The sequence below is a fragment of the Sylvia atricapilla genome, chromosome 1 (genome assembly GCF_009819655.1).
Source record: "Sylvia atricapilla isolate bSylAtr1 chromosome 1, bSylAtr1.pri, whole genome shotgun sequence".
Classification (NCBI taxonomy): domain Eukaryota; kingdom Metazoa; phylum Chordata; class Aves; order Passeriformes; family Sylviidae; genus Sylvia; species Sylvia atricapilla.
The window spans coordinates 100,768,943-100,792,944 of NC_089140.1; the positions used below are offsets into that span (position 1 = coordinate 100,768,943).

At 40.8% G+C, this 24,002-nt stretch overlaps 1 protein-coding gene across 2 annotated transcripts in view; it reads left to right on the top strand.

Annotated features, from left to right (window-relative positions):
- The window catches only part of PIEZO2 (piezo type mechanosensitive ion channel component 2), a 286,128-nt gene extending 271,315 nt beyond the window's left edge, over window positions 1-14,813 (top strand). For both annotated transcript variants that reach the window (XM_066328884.1, XM_066328893.1), the window contains 9 exons: window positions 516-674; window positions 2,004-2,151; window positions 4,590-4,778; window positions 5,189-5,281; window positions 6,372-6,544; window positions 7,891-8,007; window positions 9,992-10,071; window positions 11,390-11,558; window positions 12,445-14,813. In XM_066328884.1, coding sequence (XP_066184981.1) covers window positions 516-674; window positions 2,004-2,151; window positions 4,590-4,778; window positions 5,189-5,281; window positions 6,372-6,544; window positions 7,891-8,007; window positions 9,992-10,071; window positions 11,390-11,558; window positions 12,445-12,697 — 1,381 coding nt within the window. In that variant the 3' untranslated portion in view covers window positions 12,698-14,813. The remainder of the gene's footprint in view (window positions 1-515; window positions 675-2,003; window positions 2,152-4,589; window positions 4,779-5,188; window positions 5,282-6,371; window positions 6,545-7,890; window positions 8,008-9,991; window positions 10,072-11,389; window positions 11,559-12,444) is intronic.
- The last annotated feature ends 9,189 nt before the right edge of the window (window positions 14,814-24,002 follow it).

Consider the following 24,002-nt stretch of genomic DNA (forward strand, 5'->3'; position numbering starts at 1 on the left):
AGTGAGGAGCTATCTGAACCATTTGTTGGAATAAGACTTGAGTCAAGCAGGGAAGGGCAGAAGTTATTTTCAGAGGTCACTCCATCTTAAATTCCTGTATGAGGAGCATTCGTGAACACAAGTGGCCACTAAAGCTGCCTTGACTGAGCCCCTACCCAGGGCTCACAGAGGGTTGAGTCTCATGGGGGCCAAGGAAGACTGGTCTGTGTTGGGCAGCAAGAGACTTTCAGCATTCAGAGGGAGAGGGCACTGCCCAAAGCCTTCCCTCTTTGGGGAGCCTATTCCCAGTTTCTCCCCTGCAGCCCCGAGGGGGCAATGGATGCTGGTTTTAGACTTTTTCATTCAGTGTCTTTCCGACACTCATTTAACCCTGCCATGGGGTAAGCAACCAAGGCCTTTTCACAGGACCTCAGGAAGGGGAAACTACCAGGAGCAAAAAAAAAAAAACATTTCAAGCTAATTTGGTCATGCACAGATACAAAGCTCATTGTTTTCCTTTATCTTTTCCTTTACAGGAAATTTAGCCAGAACACTGTTGCCCAGCTCTGGTATTTTGTGAAATGTGTTTATTTTGGCTTATCAGCTTATCAGATACGTTGTGGATATCCAACTCGTGTTCTTGGCAACTTCCTCACAAAAAGTTATAACTATGTCAACCTGTTCTTATTTCAAGGGTAAGCATAGACTTACTGCCATTCTTCTTTCTTTTGTGTAATAAAGATCTGATACAGGGAAATGCTGGGGTTATTCATGACTTTCCTTCACAGAGTACTGGAAATAAGACAGTAAATTTTGCGCAGTACACTCTGTATATGCCATATGTCCCCTGTAGTCCACCAGAAAAAAAGAAAAATCTGTTTCTGGAAGGGAAACTTCATAAAACTTCATCTCTCAGTTTGAAACCAGAAGCCTGATACACCAGTGAGCCATTCAGTACCTTATGAAATAGATATTTTTAACACTTCTAAGAAATCACCTTTGTGAACAGAAATAAGGGCTACACATTGTGCTAGAAAACATGCAATATTATTAGTTCTGCAGTCCTAAAAAGTAGTAAGGTGTCAAACCCCAAAGAGACCTTTGGAGCAGGTCTACCTGCTCCACTTCAGCAGGTGAAAGGAATAGAGTAAAAGATAACACACCTGAGAAACAGGAAGCTGAAAAAAGCACCAAAAATTTTTTTTGCTTTGAAAAGTGTTGCACATTCGAAACTCTTCAGGAGTTTGGAGTGTTAGAGGAAGGAACAGGCACAGCATCACCTCAGAATGAAAGGTGGTTTTATCAGAGGCAGACCACATCCTCCATTCACACTGTTGCAGTGGCCTTGTGATTAAGCCAATTTGAAGCATAGGTCTATTTCACAGGGAAAAAAATGGAATAATTTCAGCCTTTTCACACATTATTTGTTTGCAGTATGGGCTTCTTGCATTCCAAGGAAAAGTTACAGAAGAAAGCTCTCTCACATGAAATACTCTCTGAGATGTAGCTGATAGGGAAAGTGTGGAACTAGGAAAGGGAATGATGCCCTTTGAACAGCTGCTCTTGCATGCTGATTTCCTTTTGCTTCCTACCTTCTTCTGCTGTTTACTCCTGAGTCACAATGCCCAGTTCCTTATGCAGCAGAGGGCTGCACACCTACTGCAAAGATGCCATGCAACACTTGGTGTAAGGAAGTATAAAATTAATTCCCCCATCCTGTGGAAAACATGTGCTCCTCTCCCAGGTCAGAGGAATCTAGGAAATCTTGTGCTATTCCATCAGTGGCTCAATCACAATTATGGATGTAATGATTCATATGAATGTTAATGGCCTGGCCAAGTTCTAAAGTAACACAAGCTATGGCAATTTCAGGATGTGATTGTATTTGTGTTTACAGAATCCCCACTTAAGCTCTTTTCACGTTGTCTTCATTCTCCCTCTTATCATGCATATACACACTTGTTGAGCTTGTTTGATGTGATGCCTCTGTTTCTGACAAGTTATCTGCTGTGGTCTCCCTTCAGGTTCCGCCTAGTTCCATTTTTGACTGAGCTGAGAGCAGTAATGGACTGGGTTTGGACTGATACCACTCTCAGTCTTTCCAGCTGGATCTGTGTTGAAGATATCTATGCTCATATATTCATCCTGAAGTGTTGGCGAGAGTCAGAAAAAGTAAGGAAGCCCCATATAAGTGATTCAGGCCTTCTCCATGCAAAAGGGAAGAAAAAATAATCATGAGTCCCTAAATAATTGAGAACTCCACCATAAAAAGTTTGTTGGAAGACATGCCTGACATTTGTGTTCAGAAATATTCAGGCTGTTGGGTACTTTACGTTAGCTGTAGCCACCATGAATGAAACTTCCAATGGCTTCTCTGTTGTGCCCATCTGACTTTTCCACCATTAACATGAACTCCACAAGCATGTGCCTGCTGCCTTAATTGCATGCCTGGGTTTCAAGGCGGGGGTTGGAAGTCCCGGTATTCACACAGTCTCACACACAACTAAATGAGTAACCTGGAGTAGCAGGGAAGCAGCAGCTGAGGAGAAAGGTCAGTAGGAGGAAGAGCTCTTGCCCTGCAGTGTAGGTCCCAGGGATACTGGGTTCATGTAGCTGCAGAGGGAACTCAGCTGGCTCCTTTATCTCAGGAGAGTCCCTGAACATCCAGAACTGAACTGCAGGCCAGATAAACCCACCATTTGTCTCACTGAAATTTCACTCTCTTTAAATCATTTAAGCTTCAGTTCAAATTAAGCTTGCAAATTCTGGATTCTTTATAACTGCTATAAAGATTGCAACCATATGCTTGTTTAATTTGCCAATTTGAAAAAGAAATCAAACATTATTTTAAGAGTGACCAAACCAGTCAGAAATTCTACATCTGCATTGAAATGGATTTATTTTAAGTGTTTCTGACGTATTTCTACTTTTATTATAGTTCTGTCTCTTAATGGCAATTACTTTCTAAGTATGTCACTTAGATTAACTCAGAGCTAAAGTGCACACAAATCTAGCATATAGCCTTTTTCTCTCAGCCTCCCACTTCTGCCCTGAATGGAAGGAGTTCTGAAGAACTTCAGGAGCTGGGGGAAGTAATAACCCAGCTCTACTTTGACTCTCCATCTCGCTGCATTTTTTTTAAGCTGCAGTTTACATTATGTGTAGCAGAAATCTGACATGGGAAGGTTTCCAAGTCTAAGCTGGCATGTGTACTCTAATGCTATACAGCTAAATAACTTTGCCATGATTTTATGAGTGTTGTTCAAGGTACTTTGGTTCTCTCTCTCTCTCACTGAGTGGTATGCTTAAGTACTTGGACTGCTAGACTCTCTTTGAGATGTTCTGTAAGATCATTAAAGGTGCCTGAACTAATATCCTGCAGACAAATAATATATCCCTCTGATCTTGATATGATATTTTAATGAAAACAGTATTCTGAAGCGTGAGACAAATGACTTGATACACTGCTTTTAAAAAGTAAATAATTGGTTTTAAATATAGCACCGTATTACAAATTTAATATTCTCATATGGCTTTATGGATGCATGTTGCAAAGCAAGAACAATTTGCTGAAAAACCAGATTCCTGGCGTGTTCGAGGTGCAGTGCAGTCCAGTGCATCTTTATTTTGCATGTGTGTTATGCAGTGCATGGAGAATAGGCTGCTAAACACTGCAGAGTTGAATCCTGTAAGAGAATCATGACAAAATAAATTACAGTGAAACTAAGACATTTTACAGGATGGTGAAAGTATTGAGGCAAGTAAGAGAGGATAGGAATTACAGGCAAGGCAGAAAAGACATGCCATGTGATCTGCTTTGAAGGGAGAAGAAAAGCAGTCACTCTTGTCCTCAGAAGCTAAGAAATGGAAGGATATTACATCAGCAATATCCAGATTTTAGAAAAGGCAACAAAATTTTAAACATCAGTTAATTTGAGTTGGAGCAGAATTCATTAGAAAGGTATTGGATCAAGCTTGTGAACTCTTACAAATACTGTAAGTGAGATGTGAAATGAATGTGGAGGTAGTGCAATATCAGACATTTTACTGATTGTAATGTCAATTGCTGGCAAACAATTTTCCTGCTCCCTCCATCCTCCACAATATACAGTTTGCATATTTTCAAGACCTATGAGAGGAAGTCCGCCTTAAGGAGCTTTGAGATGAAATTTTTTGGAACTCCAAGTACAAGAAAGCGGGTCCCTCACAATAGCAGTTTTTGGAACAAATTGTTGTATTACCGCTTCTACTAGTATTTTATATTTTGTTCTTGTGAGTTCATGCTTGCACTTCGACAAAAAGAAATATCTAATTATCCTACCAAAACTCTTCCTTTATGGTTGTGAAGAATCAAAATCACAGATGTTTACAATGTTTTTCACACTGGACACACACTTTTGGTTCATGGACACTTTTCTCTGTTGTCATCAGAAAATGGGTGTCTGTGCAGGTTTGGCTAAAAAAAATCTCAAAATAGCTGGCCTGCCATGGGGTAGCAAATTACCACAAGAGAGGAGAAGCCTTAAGATAGTTACATATTCACCCATCAAACTGTATGAAGTGTACCTTTGACAGAAGAGATGTTACCTTACTGCTGTTTGCTTTTGCAGAGATATCCCCAACCAAGAGGCCAGAAGAAAAAGAAAGTTGTGAAGTATGGAATGGGTGGCATGATTATCGTCTTGCTGATTTGTATTGTCTGGTTCCCACTGCTCTTCATGTCTTTAATCAAATCTGTTGCAGGCATCACCAACAAGCCTCTAGATGTATCAATCACAATAACTCTAGGAGGTTATCAGGTAAAAAAGAAGAAACTAAAAGCAAACTCTGTTTTTTGCATTGTATTTCCTTGTGCTATTTCTTCTTCCCTTCATTGAATTGAACTCTGCTGCTTTATGCAAGGTACCTGGCAAGCTTCCACAAATGACCCCTTTTGGGTTTAAAATTATGTTAGTTTATCACTGATGTAAAATAATATCTTCATTTTCAAGTTAAACCCAGACTTTACTGGCAGTGGAAACTGAATAAATTATCCTACAGGTCCACACGGTAGATATAAGATAATTGTAGGCAGCTTGCATCTCAGTGGCATGAGATAATAACATTGTTTTGTTGAATTGAGTGCCATAATTGTCTTGGGCTGTGATGCACAGGATGTAACAGCCAATGTGAAGTAAATGTGATAAGCATGTGTTCTTTTGTTTCCCAGCCTATTTTTACCATGAGTGCTCAGCAGAATCAGCTCAAAAGTTTGGATCCGAATGAGTACAGTGAATTTCTGGGAAGCTATAGGGGTGACACTGTAAGTGAAAAGTAGAATACCTCATTACTTAAAAATGTGTGCATGTTTCCATGGAGGCCTTTTGTGAGTCTTGTTTGTGTAGTTTTAAGTAGTCATCAGTGCTGTCATCAATTGGAAAATGTTTCTATAAAGAGGATTTGCATGAATAAAGGTTCAGACACACCATTTGTCAGGACAAGCCAGGCTTATGGTGAGACAAGCTACCATTAATGTAGACATCTTTGCACAAAATCCTGGAAGTCAGAAACCCTAGTTGTCCTGCTGTCTGAATAAAGTCTTCCCTCTAAATGACACAAACCTTCAGGAAATGTGATGCTGTTTTTGTACTGCCAAAGAAAACATGCTGTGGGGACAAAACAGTGTCTTATGCACTTTTAAGCCCCATGCTCCTTCCTAGGGCACATATCTTTGGCCTTCCAGTGAGGAATGGTGGTGCTGTCAAAAGAAAGTGTGCGTAGCCTAGAAATGTTTTGACATTAAAATGTCAAAACAAAAGCATTTAAGCGGAGTCTCAGTGTTTCATTGAGCAACATGTCCAGTTTTCACAAGTTTCTACAGGAAAAGAACTGGTAATTGGTAGGAGCTGTTGCATTGCTAATTTAACTGGCATTTGATCAGATATATAACTTTAAAAGAAGTTCCTGCTACTAGTCCATTAAAGAATTTGATATTAGAATTTGATATTTGATCCTACCAAATGGCCCATGTATAATAGCACTAATATTGTAACCTAGATCCGTTTGGAAGTTATAAGGTTCTAGTTCCTTTATCCTTTGCAGACAATCCTCTAGGCAGGAAGATACTTATCAACAGGCAGAGTAAAATTTTAGCTCAAGTTTAAATAGCCTCTACAGAGTTTACTTCCTGAACTTTCAGACTCACTTGGCCATTTTTGTTTTGCCTTTTTAGTTTGGCTGTACTTTGTTGATTCCCCTTCCTATCTCAAGCCCCATTTGGTACCTGAGGAAAAAAAATCAGTGCTCTTACAACTAATGAAACAGTCACAAATCTGTCTGACTGGGAAATGTGGCTCCGTGTCTTGTGAATATCACTGCACTGAAATTTTCTTTTTCCTCTTCTGCACCTACAGGCTGCTTTGCAGTTTCTAGAGGGCTATGCAAGAGAAGATATAACTCGAGCAGATCTGGAGGGAAATTCAAACTCTTTATGGACCATCAGCCCTCCCAGTAGACAGAAAATGATACAGGGACTTCTAGACATGGATGCTGATTTCACTTTAGTTATTTCATGGACCATTCAGAGGTAATTAAACAAAGTTTTTTTATGAGGTGGATGGATCATTTGCCAAGCATTAGCTCAGTAGAACAGTTCCACACTACATTTTTGGTTTAGATTTTTAGCAAATTTTATTGTATGGCAGAGCAAAAAACTGAAAGTAGGAGGGAGAGAGACAGAGAGAAGTCACTTTTGTTAGCCATGAAAACATTTGTTGCCTGCAGTTCTGAAAAAATAAAAAGTGGAGCCACTATCAAGCAGATTATTTAAAATGTCCAGGTAGAATTTTCAATGGGACTTGACAGCAAGGAAGAAAAAAGAAAAAAATATTTTAGTCAGTTCTAGATGGAGATGTTCCAGTGAACTGCCCTTAACAACAACTTTGCTAACATTTATGGAAAGTGAATACTTAGACCTAGTTAAGGCAGAAAACCTATGAGGAAATACAAACAGAAATTCTTGGTCCTTTTATTAAGGGAGTCTGGAAGTGACACAAACTATTTTTATGTGCAAATACCATAACAATGGCACAGATCCGTTTTGTTGAGACCTTTGCCTGCTCATATGAGATTTCTTTGGCCCTGGTGAACTAACTTTACAGTCAAGTTTTTGAAAGAGACAACCTAAAGTTGTTGTGCTCAGGCTAGAGCACACCCTGTCATCAAGGTCATTTGCTGGCTACTGTCTGGCAGATAGGATTCCTGTAGACTGCTGGATTAAATTGAAGTCATCACTCCGTGGAAATTAAGTTCCTTTGCAGCTTCCATATTTACATGTTTCCTTGGAAGTAGAAGCTGGATTGTTGTAAGACTGTGCACCAGAGGCAGGTCAGCTGAATCACTGTGAGAGCTCTGAACATGCTGGGTCCATTCTTCCACAGTCAGAAATAGGCTTGTAGTGAATCTGCCCACTTAATTCAACTTTATTTGACATCTCCCCTGCCCTTATTTTCCTGAAAGCACAGACTATTAGCTAGCAAATTGCATCACTCCATCATTTCTGAGCCTTATATTAATTTTTATTACTGCCACTCAGTTTGCCCATATGCTTTCATAGCTGCAAGCATCGATACGCTTGTGGAAAGAGACATTTTTCACCTCCAATTTGTATATTGTGGGTTATGCTGTGAACATGAAGCACTGAAAGTGTTGCAGACTTACCACAGTGACCTTCTGATTAACTGCTGCCTTTCATCTAGGCCAGGAGGCCACAAGATGCAGTGAGGTGGGCCTGTTGTGTCACAGAGGCAGCAGACACACTTTCTGCCATGAGTGTTTCTCTGCAGCCCCCAGCAGCCCAGGGGCTGCCTCACCCACCTTAGGATATGCTCTTGTTGTAGGTTGTCAATGTGTTTTCCCTTTTACTTGCAACAGAAATCTCTCCCTTGGTGCCAAAGCTGAAATAGCGTCAGATAAGCTTACCTTCAGGCTAAAAAACCATACCAGAGCTGATATTGCTGCAATGATGGCTGGAAATGAACCGGAAAAGGTGTAAGTTATTTTCTTTTTCTATTTATATGCAGAAGCATATTCTTTTCTGTTTATATTTTAATTCTTTTTCTATTTCTATTTTGAAGCCTGATTTCCTAAGGTGGTCAAGCTCGTGCAAATGTTTAATTTGTCTGCCCATCTATACCCCTCTAATAAACAGATTCCAACAGCACTGAAGCCAAGTAATAGTAATTTTAAAGGTGAAAACTTGTTTCCTATTATAAATGTAGACTGAGAGGACCATGAACACTGGATCATCAACAACAAGCATGGTGAAGCTATTAGTAACTTTGATTTACTGGATAAGCGCAAGTTCAGTATATTCACAGTTCAACTCTCCTTTGAGTTACATCAGTTCAGCTTGATCTGAGGATGTTGTATTGAAGATTTTTTTTCTTCCAAATAGCCATCCAGACTGTATCTCACACTGTTACTCTTCAATAGTACTAGACTGGCAAGGAAGTGTTAAATCACTGCAGTCAAAGGGTAACATCTGCAGTCATTCCTGAAATCAGATCTTTTCCTGTAATGGAAATTCACAAGGCATGCTCTTCATATGAATATCCAACATTATTCTATGGATATAGCCTTATGGCATTAACAGCAGTGGTAACTCCTTATAGATCTGAAAAGAGGCTAGCTCTTCCTCTTCCACCTTCTGTCTGGGGATTACTTTACAGCAGTAGTTTCTAAGTACTGCTAAGCCAGCACATCATCCCTGAAGGCCATTTGATCTGATTTGTGGCCACAAGAGTTGAAAAGTTTAAGCTGAGACCAACTGGGATTGTGAAAACTCTGAGAGGTTCTTATCTGTTAGTAGGTAGAAATTAGATTTGCCCTTTCTGTGCACAGCTGCTTTTCTGCACCATGCACACCCGTACATCCAAACCGATCATTGCACTTGAAAAATATGTGATCCCTCTTTTCTGCTGTGTGAAGATACAGCAGTATTTCCTAAGGTGATGTAGGGCCACAGAGGGATGATTTTTCTCATTTGTGGGAAGGAGTAGTTCATTCATAATTCTCTCTTTGCAGGAGGCAAGCAGTAAAATAGATGAAAATATAGCTGCATTTGCCTGTCTTGCAGTAATTTTATAGGTTTAAGTGTTTTTTACTTGGTCATGAAGGAAAAATGGTTTTGATAGCTATTAGCCACTCAGATACTTCAGCAGAGAGCTTTCTGCCACCACCTCTGCTGGGACAATTTAGCTGCTGAGCTCTTTTATTTTCTTGGACCTGCTGGAGTGATCTGAAGGGATTTTCAACTGGCCACCCTTGTTCCTCCTCAGCTTGGTGTATGCAATGTAGCCAAGTGTCACAGGACTTCTCTGAGAGCTCCTCGTCCCTGGAATTTTTCAGTCATTTGAGGAAAATGCCAGGACAGTGCTTTTAATGAAATGTGTCTCCCTCTAGATACTGGTAATTTATTCCCACTCAAGATGATTTGGAGTCCAGTGCAAGAACTTTTACAAACATCTTTCTTTCTAAGTTTGAAATCCTCCTAAAAGCTGTGAAAATATTTCCCAATGAAAAATTCTGGCAAAAATTCTCACTCTTTTCAGGTGTTATTGTCGAAACACCTTGCAATTCTGAAGTAATAGCTGTGCTCACCACATATTTTTCTAGCTTGTTTGCTACTGAGGATGTGCTGCCTTTGTTATATACTTTATGGCTGACTATAAAAGCAGGTTTTTAAAAAGGGGAAACAAAATATAAAGTCTACATTTCTTGCAAATACACATGCCCCAGTTATGTGGAATTCATGGTGTGTGAATGGTGACATTATGGATGGAACTCTGCTGAAGTTCTGAAAAAAACATAGCTGAAAAATTCAGCTGATTTTCAGATGTGGCATCTGAACACTACAAAGTCATAACTTAAGACAAGAATTACTGAGAACTGTGTACCCAACACTGCTAGGTATTTCTAAATTATTTTAGAGGTATAAAAATATGAAATATTTGATTTGTCTTTTTTTTTCCAGAACATTAGAGGAAGTTTACCCATACTACATCAAGGCTCCTAGTGATTCACTGGCAAAACCCATAAAGCAGCTATTGAGAGGTATGTCTCCAGACCATGGAAAACAGAGTATGGTTTAAAGAAGTGCAAGACAGCACTCACACTTGTACATTCACAGCTGTTATGGGGCATCTCAGTCTGAAATGCACTTAAAATGTTTTTTGCTTGGTGTCTACAAGTTTGAGGAGAGATAATGTAATAGAGTATAAAGCGCAAAATGGATCTCCATCTATTTTAACTTTGGATTTAACAGTAAGGACTCTAAGGATGAAGTCTGTCTCCTTTCCTTCAAGTCTGCTTTAGGAATGTTTACCTTTGTTTTATGTGTAAGTGATAACAAGTTTCACTTCTCCACATCTCCCTGCTACCTCCCTGTGAACAGTCAGTAGAGTTGCATGTCTGCAAATGCAGCTCCTCAGCTTAAATAATGACACTGCATTATTTTTATTTTTTTAAGTTATTCCTACCTTATTGGCTACCAAGAATCCACTTTAAATATCTCATTGAATTTCAGAGTGCTATTACCCAATCAGAATCCATACAGGTACTCACAGACATACCAAATACGTGCAGCCATGCACATAGACATGTTTTAAAAACCTGTTGGGTTGGAATGGTAGGAACAAGTCTTTATCTAAGTGCAATTTTCTCAACAGAGGCTGAATTTGGAGCTTGAATGTAATAGTAGTAGTCTTGTCTAGTATGTTCTTGTCAAAGTTCATTGAGAAAAACAACTCTTGAGGCTGAACCCAGCTCTGTGAGTAGCAATAAGTTATGAGTGCTTCACTGTCATTGGTCAAGTCCCTAATTTGAGTTTCTTCAGAAGGGCTTTAATGTATACACTGCTAATGTACACTCAGAAGGACCAGAGCTCATCTCCTGTCTCTGTGATCAGTATGCATAAAACAAGATAGCATCCTTTTTTTGATACAAGAGAATAATATCTTTTATATAAGACATAAATGGTTTATGGTGATAGTTTCACTTTGAGATACAGAAGCTGACTGCTACCCATCCAGGTTAAAAGTGTTTCTCCAGGCCTGAAACACAGACCTGATGAGTGCTATTGATATTTTGGCCTGAAAATACCAAAATTATTTGACAGTTGTATGAAAGAGCATGTAGATGATATTAAATATTTTAAATATTTAATGCAGATTCAGTTAAGATTTGCAGAAGACAAAACACAGAAGTCTGGGTTTTATACATTTGTATACAGAACTAATGTAAAATTGAATTAGAAGAATTTTGCTTCTGCATTGCTTAGTCATTTTTAATGCAGACTTTTAAAGTATCTGTCTCAAAGTATTTGATTTTTGCAATTCTTGTATATATATTAAGATTTATTTTTTTTTAATAGACTGCAAGTGGGAAAATATTACAGTTTCCCTTGTCAAAAATACATCTGAAGAGTGGTGGGTGTTGAATCAGCTTGGAAAAAGACAAAAAACACCTCAAGAGAGTCTTGAACTTTTCATATTCAGTGATAAAGTCAGTCCACCGAGCCTTGGATTCTTGGCTGGTTATGGGTAAGAAGAAATCTTTACATTAAATTAAATAAAGTACATAAGATTGAAGTAGAGGTGACTTTATTTGCTGATTTGAGGGCTTATTTCTTTTTTATTGTTGTAGTGTTTGAACATTACAACATTTTGAAAAGGATTTTTATGAGATTTTCAAATCCATGTCTATTAATGTTATCTATAGAAGGATTAATATTTGCAAGGTATTACCCCTGGTAACTGCTCTCCAGTGGGAATAAAACCAGAAGTGCCCTTCACACCAATTTCCTACTGAATAGAAATAATTCAAAATATGTTACTTCAGCTGCAGGTGAAGTTCTGCCCGAATTCTGCTTGGTTTTGGTGACCTTCTCAATCTTGTAGCCAGGACCCTGGGTGTGAAGGAGTTATGAAACAAATCTCCTCAGACAGAGGAAGGCAGGAGACTAAGAATTCCCTGGAGGTACACCCTTCTGATAGGATTTTGGAGAAGCCCCCATAGAAATATTATAGGGGAGACAAGCAAATGTTCGTTTATCACCAGTTACATTTACCTTAATATAAAATATTAGCCTGATGAAATCTGACAGATCATTTGCATTTAACATCCAGCTGCTGTCAGATTTCCAACTGTGACTTCCAAGCTGTAGCAGGCAGGACATGGGACCATCAGCCACTGGGGTTAAACAATTTAAGTCAGCAGCCTCAGCTGTTTATGGTTCCAGATTTTTGAGGTGTTTGAAGAGCTCTTCTTTTCCTTCATCCTGTGGCACAGCAGAAACAAGACCCTAATTAGAAATTGGTGTTCACCCTACCAACAGACTACAGTTAGTCCTGTAGATGAGCGTCCTCACACTTGGCTGCCCTTTTCCAAGGCACGATTTGAACTCTTCCTTTCTTTCTTTCTTTCCAGCATTATGGGACTGTATGCCTCAGTTGTCCTGGTGATAGGGAAGTTCGTCCGTGAATTTTTCAGTGGGATCTCTCACTCCATCATGTTTGAGGAGCTGCCCAATGTGGACCGAATCCTGAAGCTGTGTACTGACATTTTCCTCGTGCGAGAGACTGGAGAACTGGAACTAGAAGAGGACCTGTATGCCAAGCTAATATTCCTGTATCGCTCACCAGAGACTATGATCAAGTGGACTAGGGAAAAAACTAATTGATCTCTTTGGCATCGCACTGCAAATCAAGCTGGTCAAATCTGAATTTTAAAGGAAGAATTTAAAAAGCACAATATTCTCTTAAGAGCTAAGCCTTTTATAGTTGGGTAGCAATGATTTTTCACTGAAGGAATCCTGGAAGCTACGGCCTTAGGAATCCATGCTGCCTTTCAAATTAAGGATCAACAGTCAAGAAGGTTGAATGATTTGTTGTTTTTAATGTGCCACTCCTCTACAATCTGGGGACTGCTTTTTAATTTAATCAGCAAAAAGTTTGCATCTTTGTCTGGCTAATTTAATTTTCCAGATGACCATTACAACTTAGAGAGAAACTAAAGGAGTGAACCCACAGATGACTCCAGTGTAACTTCTTAATCCTTTCTGGAGCCACACAGTTTGAATTGTGCAATATGCTGTTGTACATCACTGACTTTCAAGCTAGAGTAATGGGACACTGATGAGCCTTCAGGACACCCAGCACCCCGGGCCACACTGGGAACTGAAGACATTCTAGCCATACCCATTTGTAGAAAAGCAGAGGTTTTGATGTACAAAGGACACTGTGGGCAAGCCTCTGCCAGCAAAAAGAAAACAAGTAACAATCTCTTGAAATGCCTTATTTTATTTGTACAGTCACAGGAGACATTGCCACCAAACATCAATGACTTTTCTCAGGAAAAAGAAAAAGCAACTGAAACTTGACACTTCGTCAAGATTAACTATTGGCTAGAATAATTATGGTGACTTATGGGGTGTTCTGCTGGGCCATTCTCTTCAGCATTACTGCTTTCCATTGGATGAGAAAAGAAAGTGAAATCAATGACCTAATGAGCTACTTCATTTCTTATTACCCTTTAAAGACTGAGTAGTGTGTGCTTCTCTCTGCTCCCCATGACATGCTTTTTCCCATTTCGATGATTTAAGGCAACTGTTGTTTTGCTGTTAGCTGATATTCTTCTTCCAGTGTTTCAGGTATACGAAAATGTTTACATATTCCAAGTCACATTTTTACATCTGAGACGGGTTTTTTTTTTTAAGTTCCCAAATACAGACATACATATGAGCTTGAGAAATGCCTTTTTTTTTTTTTTTTAATTGCTATTATTAGTGAAACAAATGGCTCGTTAGAGAACATTTCAGCATGAAAATTTACAATTGCAATGTAGGTTTCTTTCCATGTTAAAAAAAAAAACCTGAGAAAAAAAAATTATTGAGTGGATAGGGTATGTTAAAAGGATATACTTGTAGTTTTGATTCAGTAATGACTTAAAATAAAGCACATGTTGCAAAGTCATTTTAGAAGTATTTTTTCTTCTGCCTTTTTACATGAAATGGGAAAAGTTTGACATTCTTCTTAATCTGTGACAAATAAATCTCTTTCTTGTAGTTAGCTGCTATTTATTATATGAATGATTAGTTAATCACCAGAAAGAAACTAACATAATTTGCTGGCACATTTTACTGCAGAACTTCATAAAACAGCACAACTAAATGAAGTTGAAACATACTCTGCTGAGTGCTTCCATGACAAATGCTGTCACATCCATTCTATACTGTGAAAACTAACACTTTGCGCACCTTGATGTGCACAAAATAAAAATTGCTTCATGATATTGTAACAATAAAATAATTTGGTGACTGGAACTCACTGGAAGACAACCTGATTTCCTCTGAAGTGAAAAGGTGACTGCTCATACAGCCAGGCAGCATTTCCCCCTGGAACATTTTGCTCCATTTCTTTCATAGGTCCTGTGAATGAGAATTGAAATGTACAGGGCAGCCCTGACATAGCACTCAGGGATGCTAAGAAGTCTTTTATAGTCAGATGGATCCTCACCTGGGTCTTCAGTGATTTTAAGGAGACCAACACTGGAAGGAGAAGTGTGAAGGCTGTAGTGTATTTCTAAAGGTACCAGCCAGCAGATCCATGCTGGCCACAGTTGGTGCCCGCTCCCTTCCTGGTTCCTTCTCTTTAACAGACACTTCCTTTCTTCTGGGAAAAATCTGTCTTCAGAACGAGCTGTACAGTTATTTGGGCTTTGCAAAAAAATGTGCTGCTCTTTCTTTCATGGATTGATCAAACTTTGAAAATAAAAAGATTCTTCTGTTGGTTTTTTTTTTTTTTAATTTATTTATTTTTAAAACAGCCTATAGTCAAATCAGTGATCTGGAGTGGGTAGCTACCTGCAACAGGTGAGGAGTGTAGCAGGCCATCCTTTGAGCCTAGCTGTACAGATAAAGTTGAACTGGCAGCCAGTTTCCAGGGGCATTCTAGGTGGTCAGCACTGGGAGCAGTACCATCTAACATCTTTATTAACATCCTAGAGGACACAACAGAGTGCCCTTTCAGCAGTATGTGGACTTCACTGAAGCTGGGTCTGGGGAGGTTTGCAATAACACAAGTGTGTCAGCTGCTCTCCTGGGGATGGGCTGGGCAGTTGCAACAGCAGGTAAACAGGGGCAGGACTTCCTTGAAAAGCAGATCTCAGGATGCTGGAGGAATTATCTGCTTCATGAACTCAGGCAAATGCAGCAAAGTCCTACCTCTGAGGCAGACTAACCCTTGCAGCAATTCAGACTTAGTTAGATGGGTTGGGAACAGTTTTAGTATAAAAAGAGATAAGACCAGAGGTGGGAACTGTAGTGTGCCCTTGAGGCAAAGGAAACCAACAGCATACTGGGCCATGCTTCCAGGATACAGCTGAAAGTCAAGGAAATTTATTAGTCCCCTCTATTCAGCACCTATGAGACTACATCTGGAGAACTGCATGGAGCTTTGGGGGCTCCAGTGGAAGAAAGATATTGACATACTGGACTGACCAGGCAGCTGAGAGCACAACACGTAAGGAGGGGCTGCAGGAGCTGGGCTTGTTCAGCCTTAAAACAGGGAAGTCCCGTGGAAAAGCTTATTGGTATGTACAGCTGCCTGATGATGAGGTACAGAAAAGGTGGAGCCAATCACTGCAGAACTGCATGATAGATCTGATTAAATAAAAGGAAAAATATTTTTACCATGAGGGCAGTCAAACACTGGGACAAGTTCCCTGAAAAGCTGTGAGATTGTCAGCCTTGGAGATTACCAAAACTTGGCTGGTCAAGCCCTGAGAAACCTCTTGTAAGTGGCCATGCTTTGGATTGGGTTTGATCTGAAACCTCCTGATGTCCCTTGCAATCTGAATTATGTCACGATTTTAAGATCCTGTCAGAGATGTCAAGTAACCTGCTGATGTGCTTTCTCAATCTGTAGATGCATTAGCTCTCTTGTTCTGTCCATCAATAGTCCAGACATAACTCCTTAAAGCAGGAGGAGAAGCAGAGTTCAGCTGCAGTTTGTTTTCCTTGGCTCTATTTAGAAACCTGCATGTGCAGGCAGTGGTGTGAGTTTGTAAGTCAGAGCAAGGACAAGTGCTTTGACAACAACCCAGCTGTACCACCAGACATCCCAGAATTCCCACCTGCCTGTGTGACAAGACAAAAGGTTCAGCTTGCACCATTTGTGTAATTAAAGCTTTCAGTTTCCCCTGATTTGGTAAACTGGCTAATCCCGGGGTAATTAATACAAATAGATAAATAAATAGATAAATAGATAAAACTGCAGCTGCCCTGCCTGGCACTATGCTATTTAAACAGGGTTTCTACTCTGGGCACATATGGGCTATTTTAGATCAGGTTTTGTGGCTTCCTTCTTGAGGAAGGAAACCAGAGGAAACCTAATGCTTTATTAAAAGCTTGGAGAAAACACAGCAAATCAACCCGTGAGCGTGCAATAGGAAAGGCAAATTCCCTGTTTAGTGGCTGAGGGAACAGGCCCTACAAGTGCAGAACAACCCTGACCCACTGTAGTGAAGGGCTACAGGTTTTTTAGGTTACATTAAGAGCTAAGGTGGGCACTTAAGACAGCAGAAAAAGAGCTGGAGAAGAAATTAGTATTCAGAATCATTCAGTGAGACGCCTATGATGGAAGGAGCTCCTTCAATCCTGTGTTTCAAGGTGATAAAGTTCATGGCATGAGAAATCATTCACACCATGGCTTCATCAAGATTTGCTTGAGGAATGTGCTGCACAAGTAGCAAGCCACACGAGGGACCACCAAACATCTCTCCTTGCCTCTCCTGGCCTGACAGGCACTTCCCTAGGCTAGTTCCACTGACTGCCATTTAAAACTGTTATTAAAGCAGCAATCTAATGAAAACATCTTCTGCTATGAAGAAAATTAGTTGGGAAATGACTGATGACCAGAAAAACTGCAGACTTTCCTCTCTTAAGAGTAACTGCAGAAGTATTCATGTATGAAGGAAACCATCTTTACCCCTCCTCAATATGCAGAAATTACTGATATGCTTAACAAAATGCACAAAATTAAAATACTGTCCCATCCCAGGCTCTGGACTCATCAGATCATAAGCCCAGATCAGGATTGGTTATCTAGAGGGACACACACACAGAGCTCAGATGTATTGTGACCATCTCTTCCTGCCTCTCCTCACCAGCAAGATCACACACAATCATTTCCTTAGTGTGGGGGGCCACAAATGAACATATAAGGATCCCCACCTAGCTAAAGCTACAGCTAAAGCTCTCAGTGCTGTGGTTCCAACCCAAACCTCCTTCAAAGGCTTTCATGAGGTCAATATCATTTTTCAGAGGCAATCTTGTCTTAGTGTGAGGAATCTGACACCTCCATAGGGCCTGAGGCAGCCCAGCTGTGCTGGATGTGCTGCATTGCTGGACACCAGCTAATGCTTCCTCTGCAACCTTAGCATCTTGCCTTGCACATTCAAGTAAATCAGACACACACGTGCATGGACAGTGTGCATCTGTGCATCTCTCTCTCTCTCTCTCTCTCTCTGTTTTTCAAGAGCACAATTTTGCTGCATTAGCTCTCATTAATATTTCAAGCTGCTGCCTCCTGCAGCTTGTGCTGGGACAGAAGAGGGAGCTGCCAGCAGACACAGACGTGACCATCAGACTCCTGTAGCAAACTTTCAGGGAAAGCACATTTTTAATGTTATGGCAGCAAGAGTGAGGTAATGCAGTTAAAATATTTATGAACCCTTTCAGCTGACATCTCCAAATACCTTGTAGATCTAAAGTTTGGAGGTCAAGGCAGTGTATTGATATTCAACTTGATATTCTTCCAGCTATAAAAAATTTTTAAACAATGCTGGGGACAGGAGGGAGGGAGGGGTGGACCAGAGAGAGAAAAAAGAAGACCAGTTGTAAAGTTCATCACATATCAAAAGGAAACACATGGAAAGTTTGGACAAAAAATGAACTGTATCTTTCTCCTTTTCACAGAAAGCCTTCTAAAGTTATCTTTTAAAGGTTCAAAATACTCTTCCTCAAAAAGGGTTACAAAATAAGGATGAACTCCAAACACTCCAAGCTTGATACACCACCATGTTACCTAGCCTGCAAAAAAGCCAGTGGGATCTGTAAAAGATTCCAAAATTTTATATTCTTATTCCATTGCTCACCATCAGTTGAGCAGAAAAATGGTGCTTACTGCTGCTGGCTTGAGAGATGAGCAGCTGCCTGTGGTCTTGTTATTCAAAGGGGAAGGGGAAAAAAAAGATAAAGGAACAAATAGGTAAGAAAAAAAACTCAAGAAATGCTTCTATCCAGCAATTACTCTGATGGACAAATGAGAAAAGTATATAATTTCAGATTGTTTCAATGGGGCTCCTAGAGGTCAAAAATCATCATTTTTGCATGGTTGGAGTCTGCCTGCTCTCTTCCTCATCCCTACTGCAACCAATGTGGCTTTTACTGCTGGGCTCCATCCCTTGTCACCAGGTCTCACATGTGCCACATCACAAAAATCTGCACAAGTTCACAGCTGCCAGGCCTCTGACACAGAGATCCCAATGCCAGCCAGCCCTGCCTCCTCCCCAGGGAATCCAGCCTCAAGCTCTCTCTTGCACAGGCAGGCTCCCACTCCTGCACTAGCACAAGGCACTGGGTGGCACCAAAGGTTGGCCTTTGAAATGGCACAGTTGTACTCCCACTCTAATAAAAGACACAATGAAAGAACTAAGGAAATCTAGCATAGCTGAAGGTACATCATTGCAAACAAAAATGATTAAAGGTTATTTGTGAGCAAGGAGATAAAATGCATTTTCAGATGGCTTTTTGAATCATCCTATCTATCAGAGGTTTATCTATCTGACCTTTTTTTTTACAGTACTCAGCACATCTTAGTTCATGATACTTAGCTCATGATGTATGAATTCTAAACATATCCTTAGTACTTTGTTGATGAAGTAATATTTCTCCTGCTTGTTTTGCTTAGACAAGACTCCACAGCCATTCCATCAGGTCTGTGGGATTTATGTAGCTACTTGAACTGCTTTCAGCTAAAAAAAATTGATGGTGGCCTTGTTCGGGGTCTAAAGGAGAGGAAGGGTACTGGTCTCTGCCAGGGTTTCTGAAAGACTCTGAGCAGAAGGTGGATGCATTTCTCTTTTTCCCTGCTCCAGCCATCCCTTTCCTTTTCAGCTGACCAAGCAGAGATTCAGATGGCCCCAGGTCTCCTTCCACATACATCCAGGGATGTGTTCCCTATGCTGAACACTTCCCAACCTCTCCTGGGCAGAGGCTGGAGTCACCAACCAAAGTGGCCAGCCCCAAACAGATAGTTCCACCTTCCACTGAACTCTGTAGGAAACACCTCTGAACCAAATGTCCTGGCTGCAGCCTGGGGAAGCCAATTTCAACACCTGCAGTCTGAGGTAGAGTCCCTTTTTCTTGTGGCCAGGCTTGTTGATACCTATGCACTGAGCTCAAGCTCCTTGACATGAAGTAAAGAGCAGGGCGTGCAGAGCAGTGAAAAGGGCATCTTCCCAGCCAGCAGTCTCTGAGGGATACATTGGAGCATTTCCCTGCAGCTCAGCACAGCTCACTGAGGTTTTCTCCACTTCCAGCTACAAGAATATGAGCTACAGAATAAGGATGAAAGGATTTGGGGAAGCATGGTGTCTACACAAACAACTGAAAAGGGGAAAACCTATCAGACGGCTCGGTAACTCAAGAAAGAGCATTTCTGCCTTTCAGGTCAGGAGCTGAATAAGTGCAATGAAACAGACAGAGGAATTAACTTCTCCAAAAGGGATCTGTAGTGGATGTACCCATTTTGAAGTTTTTCCTTATTAGTCATGCACTGGCTCCCGCCAGAACTATTCAACATGTAAATAGTTGTAAGCTTTCTTTACTACAACTCTTCATCTTGCAGTATTAGTACGGGTCGCACAGACAAGAGAAGACAATAATTCTGCTTGCATCTGGGGCTGCAGTTCAACATGATATCTGGAAGATAAAAGAAAAACACATGCATACACATATATATTCTGACAGTCACTTGTCAATGAGAAGCTTTAGTCATTTGGAAGCAGCACAGAACAATGATTTAATACTTAGTTTCATGCTTCCTATATGGTTGAGGGCAAAGAAAAACATGCGTGAAGAAGACCATGCATAGCCTGAACTGGGGCATCTTTTTCCACTAACCATGCAAGGGGCCAAAGTATTAAAACAGGGAGCTAAAGGATTGACCTAAAGATGTGCATGTGAATATATTCACCCAAATACAGTTCTTAACCCTACTAGTTTCAGACATCTGGTGCAGTTTTCCATTATATTCTCATTGTCCAACTTAAAGGTAAACACACAGCAACGTGAGATTTCACTCGTCTCAAATCACATTGGCACAATTTCTGGAATACTATGGCAACAGGTAATACGGAAAAATGATGCAAGGGTGACCAGACATGAGGGATTGTTAAAGAAAAACCACCAGTTTTAACTCCGAGAAATAAAATCAAATGCAACCAGTGGTGTTTACAGAAATGTGTTTTCTGTTTCACCTGGCAACGCCTACTTCTAAAACCATTTCTCCGTCACTATTACAAATTCATCTGGAAGGTCCACAAAGCAGAGAGGTTAGCCAGCCCTCAATGCACTGCATCTTGCTGCTGACTAGGAACTGAACTTTTTTTTTTCCCTCATCAGTTTTCCCAGCCTGTACTTATGAAACCTATCAGGATGGATCAAAATAGATCAAGGTCTGTTATTGCTAATCAAAAGCATGATTTGGCTGCACTTCACCAAAATTCAGACACTGTGACTCAGCCTGAGCCAACACCCTAGTTTATGACTTTGAAAAACCTGCTTCCCATGGTTGAGTTTAACCTACAGATGAAACCCACCCTTTTTTGCCTGTATAACCCCTAACTCACATAAGCCCCACGAAAACAAGGCAGCAGCAAAGAGGAAATTAGAGGGAGGAGAGTTTTAGAGAGGGTCAGTTGACTATTAGAGGTGACAAATGCAGCTGCACCCACAGGTAGCTGACAAAGGCTCTACACTGCACCTGTTCCTTTTAACCCTACACATGCCATGGAGGGAAAGGTGGTTTATAACTTTGCTGTGGCAGCAGCATCACTGCCACAAAGGCTCCAAGACTGATGGAAGGCACACCTCTGCCCAAGTGCATCTGACTTTCACAAAGGTAGACATTACCAGATGTAGTCCTTTATGCCATTTAAAAAACCATCTATACATGCTTATTTTGTTGCTGCAACAAAACATTTGCTTGCAAGTGTTTATAGCTTCATTCAATTTCTAAGTATAATGGAATAGTCAGATTGAGAAATTAGATTCACACAAGTCAAAAAGCCAGAAGTATGGATTCCCAAAGCAACTGCAACTTACATCCCCTTTTCACATAAAACCAAAGAGAATTGGTTTGGATGTCAAGAGCAGCACCACACAAGTTTTCATCTTCTTTGTTTTTAAGTAGACTCTTTCAGCCAGTGGAATAGGAACTGAACTCTGAAGCATGGTGCAAGCATGTGATTATTTCTGTTTCTGGAAAGTATGCCTTTACCTTCACCCACTCCCACAAACAGTTGCCAGTCAGCAAACAAGAGGAGCGAAGTTCCCAGTATCTGCTGCACAAGCCCATGCACTCTCCACAGGACCACCTCCTGCAGCTGCAGAGAAACAGTTAAAAAAAAGGATCAAACACAACACTGAGCCATTGTAGCCAATGAGTAAACCATTTCTGTTGGTACACTATTATACAGCTGGCCCTCCATCATACACACTTCCTGAAAAACATACACAAGAGGGAAAAAAAATCCCTCTCGACAGAAAGGATGGCTATGAGACATGACTGTACTGCATTCATTAAGAATGTTTTATAAAGCATAAAATCTGACTGCTTCCAGCAGTGATCACTAACACAAGTTTCCAGACTTTTACTATCAAGATTAAGTGCCACTCAGTTCCAACCCATAGGAAATGTTTATGCTGATCAATCCAAAGGTCTAAAACAGGAGTCACCACACCTTCCCTTTGACACCCTTCCTCTCCTTCCAGTTCTGGCATTCCCCGGCCTCCTCACTGGGGTACAGCTTTTGGGGCAAACCTATATTTGATGCATTTTCCTAACCTCAGATCTGGTCTCTGGAAGCAATAAAAAGTATTAATCAATGTTAGGAAACAAGTAAGAACAGGCAGAGAGACTTGGGGTGATTAGAGGGAGTTCCCATCTTCAACTGCCTAATAAGTAGCTTTAGAGAGGATGGAACCAGACTCTTCTCCAAGGTGCACTGTGCACTGTGATGGAACAAGAGGCAGCATTCACAAGTCCCAACACAGATTCCCACTAGATATGATTTTTTTTTTTTTTTTAACTACAAGGGGTAAAGAAACTTGGGGGATCTCTGTCCTTAGAGATGTTTAAGTCCAGCACCTTGCTGCAAAACTCTTCTTAACTTCCCTCTCCTTGACCACATCAGACTCTGTTTTTAAAGACATCTGCAACACACATGATTACCACCTCCTAGGGAAAGGTTATTTCTTCAACCTTTGTTCCTGTGTAGCGTGTTGGGTGCATTTAGGATGTAGCTATTACTTCTTCAATCCATCCATGTGCTTATTACAGCTGATAAAATGTCTGAGAGTGGTTTTGAAAAGGAGTTCCAGTTCTGTCAAAAACAACGTTGGAGTGAAACTTTATTACTGACTAAATACTTCAGGACTCAGCAACCAAAGCAGACACTGCAGCCCACCCCAAAAGTTTTACAGGCACTGCTCTTCCTGACAGTCTTCTCATGCCTCTCCCTTCCTTTCCCCACCCTTCATTAATATTGGCTTAGAAGGTAGGAGGTGAAAAGAGGGAAGGGGGAAAAGTTATTTTTGGCTGTCAACTTTTATGGCATGCCTGTCCCATAACACTCATTGGAGCTGTGCATCTCACCCCGGGTCAGAACAAAACCAGGTCTGAAATGGCAGAGAAATTTCTTAATGAGACTCAAGCTGTCCAGCTGCCAGCCAGTAGCAACAATGCCCCAAAGCACTGACCCGCTCAGGGCCCTCAGCCAGCAAAATGCAGGCATGGAGAGCCTGGGGATACAAAGTGCTTATTACAAACCCACTGGATGCTTCTCTGAGGTGAAATTCCCTCAACGGGAGCTTTCCTTGAGTAGAAAGGTCTGAGCCCAGAGCCCTTGCCCCATGCAGGGCAGCAGTCTAGACATGCTGGCGTGGGTGGGCGGTGGGGAGGGGGCTGCCAGGGGACAGCTGCCTCCTCTCTCTGCCAGAGAGCTCCTCCATCCCCTGCCCCCTCAGCACTGCACACAGCCCAAAACTGTCTGTTGGCACCCTGGGCACTGAGAATTTCAGACTTTCTGTGCTGACAGGCACTGACCCCCAAGAAAACACTACATTTGACCTGAGGCTTTGGAGCAGGCTTCCAGAACTGAGTGATAGCACTGGGATTATGGGTGTGTAGTTTGAGTAGAAGTGTATAATTTCACATGGTGGAAAACATAGAGTTTAAAGTTTTAGTATATAGTAATATATATAAAGCAAGATGGAGGTTTTAGGGCATAGGCTAGTCCTTCTTTTTCTTTCTTCTTCGTCATGCGTTTGGGTGGTATTTTGTAACTGGATAGAAAAATCCACATTGCAAACCACAGGTGGCTGGTTATTGGGTTAAAAGTAAAAGTAATTTAGGTATCATTTTATAATTGGACAGTTTGTTCTTAAAAGGCCTTGTAAAAAGATAGAGACAGACACAGAGCCATTTTTCATTTTTTAGCTAAAATTTACAGCTTCCAAGACTGTACTATAGATAAGAATTAATAAACATCTGAGTCTGAACACAAAATCCATTTCTCGAGCATTTAATCCCAGTTCTAACAGAAAAGAAGATAAAGAAGCCACACTTGTCTGAGCATTTAGGCACGGCATCACTACAAGAAACACAGGAGCCTCCTCAACATTGACATGGGGAGGGTGAATG